We start from the raw sequence: 14,604 nt of genomic DNA, 5'->3' as shown, positions 1-14,604 counted from the left end.
AGTTTAGTGTCTTATCGAACCACATCCCTAGGTAACGATATTCGTTAACCGTTTCCAGTTTAAGATCGCCTAAGAACCAATTAAACTTAATTGCCTTTTTACCAAAGCATAACATTTTTGTCTTGTCTAAGTTTACTATTAAAAATTTCCTAGCACAGTATTCACTAAAAGATTTCAGCTTTCTTTGGAGGCCTGTCTCAGTCTGGTCTACTATTACCAGGTCGTCTGCATATAAATGGCAGGGCACCTTTTTTCCGTCCATTCTGGGGCTTGCACTACCCTCAACCTCTAGACAGGCGGGTAGATCTGGCAGGAATATAGAGAATAACTGTGTGGCCAGAACGCAGCCCTGTCTCAGGCCATTTACAATAGGTATTTTTTGTGTTAATAACCCTTCAGTATCCCTAATTACTTGGGCCCAATTACCTCGGTGTAGTTCTTTTATTATAGTCAGTAAGTCTTTGGCGATATTTTTCTTCATGAGAGTTTCCCATAAGCAGTCCCGATATACTGAGTCGAACGCTGCTCGGAAGTCAACGAAACAACAGCAAAGCTTGCCATTTTGTTCCGTTGACTTCCTTGCCATTGCCCACAGTGCAAAGCAGTGGTCTATCGTGAGTGCCCCTCTCTGATCCTCCCCATTCAGTGGGTACGATTGAGAACTCCTCGACCCATGCATTTAGTCGATTTAACACAAATTTTGAGAATACCTTCTCTCCTACATCTAGAACGTTAATCAGTCTGTAATTTTGTGGTGCGTCCATACTACCTTTTTTATGGATTGGCCTGATTACAGCGCCCTTCCAATTCAGTGGCATTATGCCTTCTGATAGTATTAAACGGAACATCTGGGCGAAGAGTCTTGCCCACCACTTTAGCTCTGACTTTAATATTATTGCAGGGAGATTGTCAGGGCCTGCCGCACGAGTTAGCTTCAGTTCTCGTATTATGTTTTCTACTTGCTGTTCGTTGAAATCTAATTTGAGATCTTCCAATATTTCCTGCCACGGTTGGGGCTCTATGTTTCCTTGGGGATCTCGTGCCCCATGCAATTCCCTTAAGTACTCCTCCCAGGCTGACTCACTAACGACGCATTTCATTTCTCCGTCTGTTGGAGCGGACGCTGCTTTTACCATTTTCCAGAATTGTCTTTTAGGTTTTTATCTTCAATTGATTTCAACAAGTTTAACCAGCATTTCTCTTTGTATGACCTTTTTGCATCAGTAACCATTTTTTTAAATTCAACTTTCAGCTTATTTAAGTATTTTTGTCTATCTTGGTTGAAATTTTTCCTTTGACTTCTAAATACTGTCCGTATCTCCCTTTTTTTAGATTGGCAGTCGATAGAAAACCATTTCACTCGGCTAACCGGGATTTTTGTACCATTTCTTTTATCCTTTTTTAGTTCTATCCTTAGGCACTGAACTACTTGGGCTATCTTCTCTATAAACCATTCCAAGTTTTTACTCCCAAAATTTTCTGGTTCAACTTTAAGTTGAAAGGCCTTTAGTTTTTCCTGATACTCCTCAGTTAGTCTTGTCGTCACACGTTTGGGGTAGTCAACTTCTTGTGGAATCACTTTGTCTCTGGGCACCTTCCTTCCCCCAAGTATTGTTAGATGCAGTGGATTATGGTCACTGATTTCACTTTGATGTATCTTGAATTCCCGTACTAGAGGGAAATTCCAGGCTAACATAAACATGTAATCAATTGGACAATTTTGTGAACCTATTTTGAAGGTCTTCCCTGCCTGGCAGTCTGTTTTAACTCTGCCATTTAGGCAGAGAAGACCCCTTCCTCCTAGAAAATGTACTAATTCCATATCCTGTTTCGAGGGATCACATACTGGGAAACTAGCATAGTTTATTCCATAGACATCCAACAATTCTGTATTCCAGAGATCGGCCTTCTTTGGGTATAGCTTATGGTTAAAATCCCCCATGATTATCAGTACATCTGAGACATATTTTTCTAATAAGGAGTCAATGTCCTCTTTAAAATTCTCCACCTCAATAACATACTCTGCCGCATTATCCCACTGCATATATACATTTATAACAATCATCATTTTATATTTCTTTTCCAAGATCAGTAGGTCTAATCTACAAGCCAATAGCCATTTACATTTCATTTTAACGGTGTTACTTCTCTTAGTACTTTTGTTGAAACAAGGGTCATTATCCCCCACGATGGGCGACCAAATCTTTTTCTCTTGGCCGGTCGATTTAGTTGTAGGTAACCCTCGATGAATGGGGTTTCGTCACATATCCAAGTCTCTTGTAGGCAGGCAATTTCCACTTTATTTACTACTTCCTTTATATGCTCTTGTTTTATCTCATTGCCTAAGCCATTTACATTCCATGTCAAGAGACTTAGACTGTGCGACACCCCCCATCCTATTCTACCTCACTTAGGCCACTATCTTCAGCCCTTTCCTCCATGTATCTCTCGGAGGGTTCTCCCACGTAACTTCTTTGGCTCCAGTTATCCCATGAGTCATCCTTTCCTGTATTATTTACCACTATATTCATGCGGCTATCATCTTCTTCGTTATCTCTCAGTAACTTCACTTGTCTCCTCCCTAGACCTGCATGGCACTTTAGGAAACTACTTCCTGAAAGGCCATTTACTTCCCTCTCCGTTATTACCCTTATTCCCACTCGGGTTATCTCACTAGTAGCTTTTATAATTGCCATTTCTACCAGGTCCGAGTGAAGTAGTACTTTTGTTATTTCCTTGCCATTTTTATTCTCTATGAGGCCCACCTGCCTCAGGTCTTTTGTGCCAATCCCACTCAGGCTTCTGCATTTGTCAAAGGAAGTCAAAATCTGTGCCCTATTTAGTGGGTTCATTTTCCTCAATTTCTTTCCCCTTTGACCCGCTTGCACCGATTCCAGGTACACCCATTTATTGTTTTCCACCTCTAATACTTTCTTGGGGGTTTCGGGTTTTATCTGACTACCCTTTGACCTCCCTGGGGGCCTCATTTTACTTTCCACTCTACTAGATCTTGGAGTTGTTTATTTTCAACTGAGCTATCAAATCTGTGGTGGATTTGGGGTTGTTCCCCTGGGGATGCGTTTACTCTCTGATTTACAAAGTGGATTTTTGGGGGTTTCTCCTTTAAACCCTTACTACTCTGGCTCTTCCTTGGTACCTTTGGAGTGTTTTTTGTTTTAATCTCTGATTGCGGGGGTCTAATCGGTATATAGGTCAGGGCAGAGGTATTTAGGTTTAACTGTACCTCGCCCTCCGGTTTCTTCCCTTTTCTCTTTATTGTTGTTTTGGGGACCCGCTTCTTGCCTGCCCTACTTTTAGTGAGTCACTCATTCATGCATCTATGTACTAAGTAATACCCCCACCGAACCATCCAGACACTCAGACACTCCTACTGATACTCAAAAAACCAACTAATAAACCATATAGACACGCATGTAGCTACTCACCAACCCATGCAGCCACTTATACACAACATAAGAGACTGATACAGATATTTACGTATTTAAACATTTCTCACTAACCCATGTATTTACTAAGATAAACTTAATCAGTCAGTTATACTATCAATTTAACCAAAAAAGAATAATCCATTTACACACTTATATACCCATTTATTCTTCCATCAACCTTGAGATATACATATATATAACATATTTAATTTTCAGAAAAACACACATTCACTGGATGATGTCATCAGTGATGTCATGAGTGATGTAATTTGAGATGGCATCAGTGATGTCATGAGTGATGTCACTTACCATGTCATGAGTGATGTAATATGTGACGCCATCAGCAGTGCATTGCGGGCGCGCGAGTTATAGTTAGCTGAACTAACTATAACAGGGGAATTTTTATGGTTTTGTATGAGTGAAATGTCCAACTAACTATAACGCCCATGAAACCTATGGTTTTTTCAGTGAATTTCTAAGGTTTTTTAAATGCTAATTTCTAACTTTAACGTGCCTGAAACCTATGGTTTTTTCAGTGAATTTCTAAGGTTTTTTAAATGCTCATTTCTAACTATAACGTGCCAGAAACCTATGGTTTTTTCAGTGAAAAAAAAAATATATATTTTAGACAACCAATGCAATTCTGACTAATGACAGAATTGAAAATTAGCTTTCACTGCTTGTCTGATTTTAAATATATAATTTTTTATCCTATAAGACTTAGTGTATGCCTGAAATGATATCACAAAAACTGTAATGTAACCAAATATAATGTGTTTGCTGTATTTTATAATTGTAGAAATAGATTACTAACATATGATGCAAAGATTGAAGAGGACTTTTTGTATTTACGGTTGTCAGTAGCTTACATGCATGCAGTATGTTCTCCTTAACAGTAGTATTTTAGGCCACATCATGCCTATTAGGTTATTTTTGTCTTTATCTTGTATCACAACTCTTTATTTTACTATCAAACCTTATTATTAATTTATATTTGCTTTTATTGTCTTCATTTTATGTGACTATATTCGAATATTTTAACGTAAATTGAGACAAAAAAATCTTTTAGGATGAATATGCATTACTGATTTACTGAATTCCTTTCATTGATATCCGAAGCAGATACTTGAAATTAATATGTTTTTTATATATTTCAAGACAATAATACAGGAATACCCTTGGGGAGAATGTAACCCGAAATTGAAACTGAAATATCATCCTATCTACAATACCTATGGATGCTTACAAGAATGTAAGGCCAGATACATAGGAAAACACTGTGGATGTTTACCTTTTTTATTACCAGGTAGGCAAATACGTAATTAGTTATTCAATTTAGTTTATGTAAACTACTCCCTCACATAGAGAAAAACACCTGATTTTGAGGTAATAATGTCATTTATAGTATGGGTTTGGGTACCCATTGTTGTACAGTTTAATGTGTAGAGTGAAGTTGGAGTACATTGTTTGAATTTCTATCTGTGATGTTCAGCATTCTCCTGTCATACGGTTTCAAATTTCTCAGTAGGAACTATTCTTTTGAACAAGATAAACATTGGGATGGTGCCAGACTGATTTCATGCACCCCCTCAGGATATGCTAGCCTATTGATCTGCTAGCTCACAGTGCCTCCATTTGCACCCCTAAACCTAGTAAGGTAACATATGGTTTGGGCAACCTCAGAACATGACAACCCTGACTCCCCAAGGAATTGTGGAAACAGATCTAGAACCTTTTTGCTCGGTCACTCAGAGAGATACACAAGAAATACACAAAGGGGTATTTTCAATATTTATTGAACCATTTTGCTATTTGTATAAAATATATTCACTGCAATGATTAACAGACAGAAGCTGGTAAAAGGGATTAGCAGTAAAAGAACAGTGAAAAGGATGAACGATTCCAGCAGTGTGCATAAACTGTGTATATTTGCTGGCATATAAGTATTTATTCATGCAAGCAAATGTATGTAAAAAGTCACTGTGATGAAAAGAAGGTAATTTAAGAAACGCGTGTACATGTAAAATGGTAGTGTTTCTTCCTGAGCCAAAGCTAGCCACTTGGCACTCCTGTATCCACGAAGAGACATGCAGCATTGTAAAAGGGATATAAACTAAAAATACATAAAATGTTATCTGAACTCAGTCAATGAATGTACGCACTGGACTGGAGAATGGGGATGGAGGGGACTAGCCAGATTTACAAAATGCTTGGTTCATGGATCACCTATATTAATGTATTAATAGATGTAATCGATTTCCCACCAGTTTAACAGCACTAAAACCTACACCCTAGTGATTATCAGTTCTGGACCTTGATGGACTAATGCCTGGTCTATCACCATTTATGTACCATAGCAAGATATCTCAGCGTTAACATCAACGCTAAGCTCCCTTTCTCATGAAACGTCAATACAGTCGTCAAAGCAGATTTGTGTGCTGCGATAAATATTTCCAGTCCTATAATTATATATATGACAGAGCAGGTGACAAGACAGAGACAAATGAGTTCTGGCTGGCATATGTGTTCTAGAGCAATTATGTGTAGAATTGAAGTCACTCCACCTACTGAGTGCACTGGGTCCATGCATATTGGAAGAAGGTGCATAACTAGTACCTAAATAGCATAACATATACCTGTTTTAAAGATATTGCAAGGAAGGCAATTACATTTTTTACAAGATAACTCTCAGTGTAAAAATCTTCCTGAGTCACAGGAGACCAGAGGACAACATCATAGGAGAAGTACCTGAGGAGAAAGGGAAGTGAGCTTCAGATGTAATGAGGAGGAAGATAAACAGCCAAAGCACTACCTGTTTTTTAATGTTCTATTTTTGAAATATTTTTATATAGTGCAACAGAACAAATTTTGAGGCATCTGATGATATTTCACATTTCTCAGCATCATTTATTAGTATAATCACATTAAAAGGTATATATTTAGTTTAATAAATTCTTAACTCCTTCCACTCACATATATGTATTACAGCTTCTGCAACCAGTGCAGCAAAATCTAGGACAAAATCCAGTATTATACATCACTATAGTAACAGTCTCTGCTTCTCTCTGCCATTCATCTGCTCTCTATGGTTCCCAAAGCCTTTTGGGTAAGCGTTTGGGTTCACTATTTCACAATATACAGCCATTACTGCACTACAGTACAACACGTTCTCGAACACCTTCTTAAAGGTGGGGGCTTGAGACACATCCACTGTACTGCAAGAGAAGGGGCACTGAAACAAATTGGCACCCTTTATAAAGTCTAGCATCAGGGAACCCCAGTTGCACCCTCCCATAGGAAGGAGCAATCTCAAATTTAATCATCCTACTTAGGGACTCAAAAACCTCAGTCCGATATTCAAATACTAGGGGACGTACCCGTGTGATGAATGGGAAAGCTGCATTGATCATTTTACACTTCTTACACATCACAGCTTTGCCCTGGGTGACTTTAGCAATGACCTATGGAGTATAGTATAGGCGATGTAAAAACTTAAAGTAAATCAATTTATGCCTATAATGAAAAGGTATCTCCTTGAGCTGCAAGTAGCAATATTACCAGCATTTGTCTGGTAAGGGTCGACCCAAGCCTACCTTTCATGCATCTTTAGCTGCATAATCTTGCACCACCACATGTGAACTATTTCTATTTTATATGCTGTCGTATAGTGTTATGTTGTGTTACTCTATGTTATCTGTGAGTTTATAGCACACTAATCACAAGGGAAGGATCCAGGTGGTCTGTAGCAGGTGTTTGAGATACTCGAGAAGGACAGTATCAATTGCGTGTTGTTGGCATAGGTGAGAATGTTTATGTTGTGAGCTCATATGGCATAGGTCAGTTGGTACATGTAAATGTTGAAGAGCGCTGGTTTGAGCAAGGAGCCCTGTGGAACTTCACAAGTAAGATGTTGTGCTTCAGAGGCATAGGAGGGAATGTTGATTGTTTGGTTCTTCTGGTCAGAAGGAAGCAGATCCATTCACGGGCAAGTTCCTGGAGGTCTACTTCAATGGAATCATTGGATTGGGATGGGGTGGGTGATGGTGTCAAAGGCTGCTGATAGGAGTAGAAGGATGAGGTCTGCAGTTCCCCCATGTCAAGGATCATACCAATATCATCCCTTGCTGCTATAAGGGCCGCTTCCATGCTGTAGTTGGGTCTGTAACTTGACTGTGTGCTGTTGAGAATCTGGTGTTTGGTGAGGTCGTTGGAGAGTTGCTTGCTGAGGGCTTTCCCTGTACTTTGTCTGGGTAAGGAAGGAGGGCTATTGCGTGTCAATTGGTGAGTTTGGTCAGGTAGCCTGGCTTTCTTCAGGAGGGCACTGATGGCTGCATGTTTCCATGGTTCGGGGAAGGTGGCTGGACTGATTAAGGGGTTAAGGGTAGGGTTGAGAGCCTCACTGACAGGGATTGCTCCTTTGTCGAAGGTGTGGTGGGAGCAGGGCTCCACCGGCGCCCCTTGGTGAATGGTCTTTGTGATTGTTGTACTTTCCTCTGTGCTAATGGTGTCCCGTGTGGTGATTGTGCCTTTGTCACTGAGAGACTTCTGGAGAGGGCCTTTTGTGAGGTGACGTTGCTGCATATGGTTGCGTATTTGCCACAGAAAAAGTTTGAGAGGTCGTTGCACAGATCTTGTGTTTGATTGATGTTTCCGATGACAGTTGGTGTGGTGAAGTCTTTGTCGACTGAGATGGTTTCTTCGCTGCTGTTTGAGCTAGTGTTTATTCGTTCCACTAGAGCCATCTTCTTGGTTTTTCAGATGATCCTGTGGTTCTTCCGCTGAGCAGCTTTGTAGGCATCTTTTTCTACTTCCCCTTTGCCGATTCTCCATCTCCATCCCAGTTGTTTGCAGTATTGCTTGGTCATTTTGAGGTCTTCCATGTACTAGCTGGCTTGTGTTCTGTTTTTTGCTGTGCGCATGGAGGAAATTCCTTTGTTTGTACTGTCCCTTTGAATCATTTGGTACAGGATCACAAGCTCAACTGGGGAACAAGGGAAATCTGCCAGTACAGCAAACACCTCTCAATCAGTGTACAACAAAATCACTCATGCGGTATGCGCTCCTTTATTTTTAAATTCTTGTAAGCTCATACACTTGCCATTCTGAAAAGGTCACTCCACAGTTTGACTTGTTGAAGCAGTGGCAAAAGTAAGGGGTTACATGGGCAAATAAGAAATATTGGTTCCCATATGCGTGGACTTTTCCCACCATGCATAACCTGTGATGTCAATCATGTCTACTTCATTACGCCAGGTTATTGGCCTCCTCCATGCCACAGTTGAACGTGAGTAAAGCCTAGTCAATGTCATTTCCTCCTTAACATGCACCAGAGAAGTCGCGTTATTAAACCAGTATTTTGTGTGATCTCCTATTTCCCCCCTTTTCATGGGCTGAGTTAAACTTCAAACTTGAGACGAGACTGTTTGCCACCCCAGATCCACCTGGTTAGTAACTGTTGCAACTGCTAAAAAAACCTTCTTGAAAATAATACAAAAAGTTTAAAAAACACGGACATTTCATCAGTATGACCATCTTCACTAATGATACTCACCCAAACCACTGACAGTAAGAGGTTAAGCTATTGCTTGGTTCAAGTTTAACTCCTCTTGGGCAGAGGTCTAGATTTTGTTTTTCCTTGAACCCTCTTAAAGAAAAGGTTTTGAAGTTGGACTCCCACTTCAAAACTTTCTGGCAGCACTTGGGGGAGTGAAAAGGGCTTGTGAGATCATTTCAGGGGTACCTTGTACCTCATAAGCCACACTAAATGTGTCCTCTGCCTCTTATTCTCCTTCCTCACCATACCTGCCCATCACTCCAATCTTAAAACAAAACCTCTATCCCTTTCAGAAAAAAATAAGTTCCCACATGTTGCCCCCTTCTTTGCAGGAAGGGTATCCTAAACCCTAATCTATAAAGGAAAATGAGCCTCCAGACCTTTTCTTCCCAACCTTGGCTCCAGAATATCCGTATGGGGTAATCATCCCTTTGTGTGGGAAACAGGACATCGTCTTTTCAGGTATGTCAGCTCCCCCTCTCTTCCTGCCCAGGAAGAGCTATCAGAATGCAGATGAGTTCTATGTCACAACTGCCCTTCCTGTGTTTGTGGCTGGCTGTGTAAAGGAAATGCACAAAGTGTAGCTGTCACCCACCCCAGACGTGTTTTGAGACTGGCTGCAAGCAAACAGAACAGTAAGAGCAGAGAAATGCCTACTTTCTAAAGGTTTTTACTCAAGGGAGACTTGATTCCTTAATCAAAACTAGATAGGACCACTTCTATTTATATAAAAACAAAATATCTAGTTGTCTTGTTTGTCACTAGCTCAAAAATAAACAAACCAATGTTTATAACTCATTAGCACGCGTAATTTATTTCACTTTTCTTTGGCTCAGTCAGAAAAAGGTTTTACATTTAAAGCATGTCATCATGAAGGGCAACACATCATTTTTGGACACACTTGAAAACAAAATACTGTGGAAAAAGGTAAGATGGCGCCCGTCACGGACGCATAGGTGGAAGTATTTTACCTGGGTATTAGAATTAGATCATCTTTACATGAATTAGTTGATGCCAATTGGACCACGTTACTGCGTTATATTCAGGATCCACTGGATAAGTGGTCTAGATTGCACCTCACAGTGATTGGCAGAGCTAACGTTATCGAGATGAATGTTTTACCTAAGGCTCTGTATGTGATTCGAGCTATATTGTTAGAAATCTCTGTGCCCCAACTGCAACACCTACAGTCCATTTGTTCTAAGTTTCTCTGGGCATCGGTTAAACCCAGACGGGCTATGAGATTCCTGACTCTACCCATAGAACGTGGGGGATTAGCTATCCTGGATTTTGTCTTGTACTTTTACGCTTGTTTATTGTTAAAAATGTGGATTTTATTGACTGGGGAAGGTATTGGTAACATCGCAGAGGCCCCCTCAATTTTTCAGATCCTACTGGGACCAGATGCACGTCAATGTGTTTTTTAAACAAATTGATGGTAGCTATTATAAACGCACATGGTTCAAGGTGCTGATATCCGCTTTTAATGTATGGAAAATAATACAGAAGCTGTGTGTAGTTGAGAAACGGTCCCGGTATACCCCTATAAATGCCGTAAAACTTCTACCCCCTATTTTTTGGGATAGTGTTGCTGTGGGTTGGAGGGCAAAGGGCATTGCTCAAGTTGGGGACTTTTTTGATATTGGTGGCTCCCTTATGTCCTTTGAAGAGTTGTCTAGACAGTATAAGTTGTCTAAAACTCATTTTTTTAAATTCCTTCAAATTCGAGATTTAATTTTTCGGCCAAAAATTACACCTGCCTCTAATACAGTAGTTTTGGCCATCCAACGCCACGTTAAAATTGGGGAGGTGTATTATTACTGACGTACAGAAAGGATGATTTAGGCAAACATGACATCAAATGGGCTTTGATTTTGGGAGTTGATAATATTTGTTTAAAAGATGTTATTATTAGATCTAGGGAAGCCCTGTGGTCTGCCAACTTGAAAGCACAATGTTTTAAAACATTTTTTAATTTATATTATACGCCGGCATGTGAAAATAACAACCTAGGCAATTAACAATTAGCTTGTAAACTATAATCACGGAGAGGCAATAAAATAAATGGTATAAAAAGTTATTGCTTTTTTATTTGAGATAACAATACTGTGCCACTTGTGTGTCTTTATATTAAAATCTTTTTCCTTTGTAATTGTATGAATTTATGAATTTTATTGCTGCTACTGCATCACGCTCCTGTGAGCTATATATTGTTTTAATAATGTATATTTTTTAATGTCCAATTCTGTTTGCTAATTCCACGGAACCAATAAAAAAGCAATAACTTTTTATGTCATTTATTTTATTGCCTCTCCTTGATTATAGTTTACAAGCTAATTGTTAATTGCCTAGGTTGTTATTTTCACATGTTATGTCCCTGACCTAGGAATTATCTGTAATTGGTCAATCAGGGGGTCCTTGTTGTTCTCATTTATTATACGCCGGCACGCATGCTCAAATGGGGGACAGGACAAGATGGCAAATGTTTTGGTGTGGAGGGGATAATGCTGATATGTTGCATATTTTTTTTTACGTGTGGTCATTTGATAAATTATATTACTGGTATAGAGAAATTTTTGTCTAGAGTTGTTGGGACTCCACTTGTTATAGCACCTGCAACTATGCTTTTGGGTATGGGGCCCGAACTTGAGAAGGGTACTCCCCTATATAAACACCGTTATTTGATTTTTATAGCTATGACTGTCTCCCGGCTTTGTATTGCGACGGAATGGCTACAAGTTGAACCTCCCTCTTTTGAACGATGGAGGGAAAAGATGTATGATTCATTTCATTTAGAGTTTAGTTTGTATTCTGTTAACAGGGTGAAGAATCGTAAGATCGGTTTAGGTATTTGGGGGTTGTTTTCCGATCATATGCACACATGATGATGTGATAAATGTATGTATTCATCTTTTCAGTTACTGTGTAAAAAAAAATGAAAACAAAATACAACTTACATCAAACACAGTTGTGTTTACAAATGTGACAAATAAAGACAGATTGATTTATAAGACAAATTTGACCAGTCCTAACTAACATATGAGACACAAGGCTGAAACATTCACTTTCAAAATATGTCTTTTATCCTGCCATTGTGTATAGCTCTGGGAGAGTAAGCTTAAATTGTTGTAAAATGGAGAGTAGTAACAATACAAAATCTCTCCAAGACACACTCCAAATGCCTTTTCCCAGGAGCGGGTGTCAACGCGTTTCAAACCTAAAGTCTTTTTAGGGGTTCTCTTCAGGACCTGGACCTGGTAATTTCGGCTGAAAATAAGTAAAAATGATTGTGTTATTATCTAATAACTCAAGAATCCCTGTTCTACTGCGAGATATTCATATGATTAGCAGTGTACCTTATGTTGCTTGGAAATGTAGAGGGGCGCACTGATCTTCAATGTAAATTTCCATGACTGATCATTTTAGATGAAGACTGCAATATTTTCATTTATGGTAGCAATGTTGATCCCTATCAGGAGAAAGAAAGAAAGCCCCATTTTCAATGGTTCTTTTGGAATGAAAACTGTATTTTAAACCAAGACTGAGTGGGTTGAAAAAGGACTCGCCTTGTGACTGGGAGCACTGTGGTCTTCAGTTTAGTGTTGCCTCGTAGCCTTCGTGAATTAACAATGCCTGGTAGGTGAAAACGAGTTGATTTGTGTAGATAAGGCACCCCGCTATAGGGTAACTACAAGGTCAGGGAAAAGGGGGGGGGAAAGAACAACGATCAGGACTATACAAAGATAGTATCCCTCTTGACCTATATTTCTTTTACATATGGCTTACAAAAAATGCTCTGCTACACATAGAACAAGTGTTTCATTTATGCTTTTTTTATTTTATATACCAGTTTTTTTGTAGAAAAATATTTTTGTTTATATATTTTAAAACATAGATAAATCAGTCCACAATTTAATGATACATGTTTTACAGAAAAAAACGGTGTAAATAATTTTACATAATACAGTGTGTGCTGATCATTTAGAACAACACAATTTATATATTATTTATAAAAATCAGTCTTTCAGAAGAATCCAGACTCAATCACCCCCATACATACATGCCTCTTATTCTTCTACATACGCATCACTTGCACTCACTACAAACATACTCCACACCCTAATACCACAATCGATCGGTTGTGTTGTAATCTTAGTAGTCCCCCCTCAGAAGACTAAGAATTCCTTTTGCTTTTCTCCTTCATCCAGCCTGCAATATATCTTCGAAGCAATAGGTCCTGAAGAATATGTCAAAGAAAGAAAAATAAGCCATCGAAACGCGCGTTGACCAGTTTGTGTGTAACACCCTAGTTCTCAGCACAGCATCAGAGGGTTGAGATTCTCACCCCTATGGTTCCATCTGTGTATGTAGTGTGGTATTGGGGTGTGGAATATGTTTGTAGTGAGTGCATGTGATGCGTATGTAGAAGAATAAGAGGCATGTATGTATGGGGGTGATTGAGAGTCTGGATTCTTCTAAAAGACTGATTTTTGTAAATAATGTATACATTGTGTTGTTCTAAATGATCAGCACACACTGTATTATGTAAAATTATTTACACAATTTTTTTCTGTAAAACATGTATCATGAAATTGTGGACTGATTTATCTATTTCATCCAACATTGGGTACTGGCGGGCAACCAGGAAGTAGCAGAAAACCACTGTAACAGCTTGCCCATTCCAGTCCCCAGTTATTGCTGCAGTACATCCCCAGCTATCAGACCATACTTTGGTAGCCATAATAGGGAACAATTTCCAAGTCAATACCCCCACTCTTCTAGAAGCTTTTGTGAAGCCAGAGTGAACAAATATCATGTATTTCCCTCTGCCCACTAATTGTGCTCCTGTAGCATTATGATGTCTGGGTTCTGTTGTGCCATAGATTTAGTCATAGCTTCTTGTTTTTCCCTGTTACCCTGGCCGTTAACATTCCAAAAGAGGAATCTAAGACCTAACTTCTGGTCCTTACATTTTCCTTTTTCTTTCATCCTTTTCCCCGTCGTGCCCTCTCAGAGGTACATGTGTATACTGCAGAAACCATCCTGGGTGTCAAGGGTGTGTCAGTCAGTGTCATACAAGTAACTTACCCCCACAAAAAAACACCCTCCAACCCCGCATCCTCAAATGCTGAGTACAAAATAACTTGCTCCCCCAACTTCTGAGGTGTCTGTCACCTTCCTGTCTAGAACAACAATTTATGTGATGCTGATATGGGGGTGTGCTCATTCCTTACTACAAACCAGATCATAGCCCTCCGTGTAGGGGAGCCCATTTCCAGCCTCAGGCATCAGCCTATTCCATGGGGAGGGGGTTGAGGTCTTCATACCTCCTCAAGCCCCTGCTTTGCACTAGGTTCCACCTCAGTTGTTGCATGCCTGGATTGAGTTCCTCCTCATCTCTGCCTGTATGGTGCATCTGGAGTTGGTTACATGGTCTTGCCACTAGCCCTCTAGCTACAGCTGGCAAAAACCATGTCCTCACCTTCGCTAGTATTCACAGCTTAGCTGCGAATAGCATAGCATCATGTAACTCCATTTGCGCAGCTCCCCTTTCATGTTATCGAATGACGACGTTGAAATTATACTTCCTGGGTGCAATCT

At 39.7% G+C, this 14,604-nt stretch overlaps 1 protein-coding gene across 1 annotated transcript in view; it reads left to right on the top strand.

Annotated features, from left to right (window-relative positions):
* ASIC5 (acid sensing ion channel subunit family member 5) overlaps positions 1 to 14,604 on the top strand; it is a 733,553-nt gene that overhangs the window by 391,284 nt on the left and 327,665 nt on the right. The window contains exon 6 of the mRNA XM_078677664.1: positions 4,608 to 4,755. Within this exon, the coding sequence (XP_078533790.1) occupies positions 4,608 to 4,755 (148 nt within the window). The remainder of the gene's footprint in view (positions 1 to 4,607; positions 4,756 to 14,604) is intronic.

Source organism: Lissotriton helveticus, chromosome 2_1 (assembly GCF_964261635.1).
Source record: "Lissotriton helveticus chromosome 2_1, aLisHel1.1, whole genome shotgun sequence".
NCBI classification, from domain to species: Eukaryota; Metazoa; Chordata; class Amphibia; order Caudata; family Salamandridae; genus Lissotriton; species Lissotriton helveticus.
Note: the sequence above shows the minus strand (reverse complement) of the source record. Positions and strands in the feature narration are given on the sequence as shown.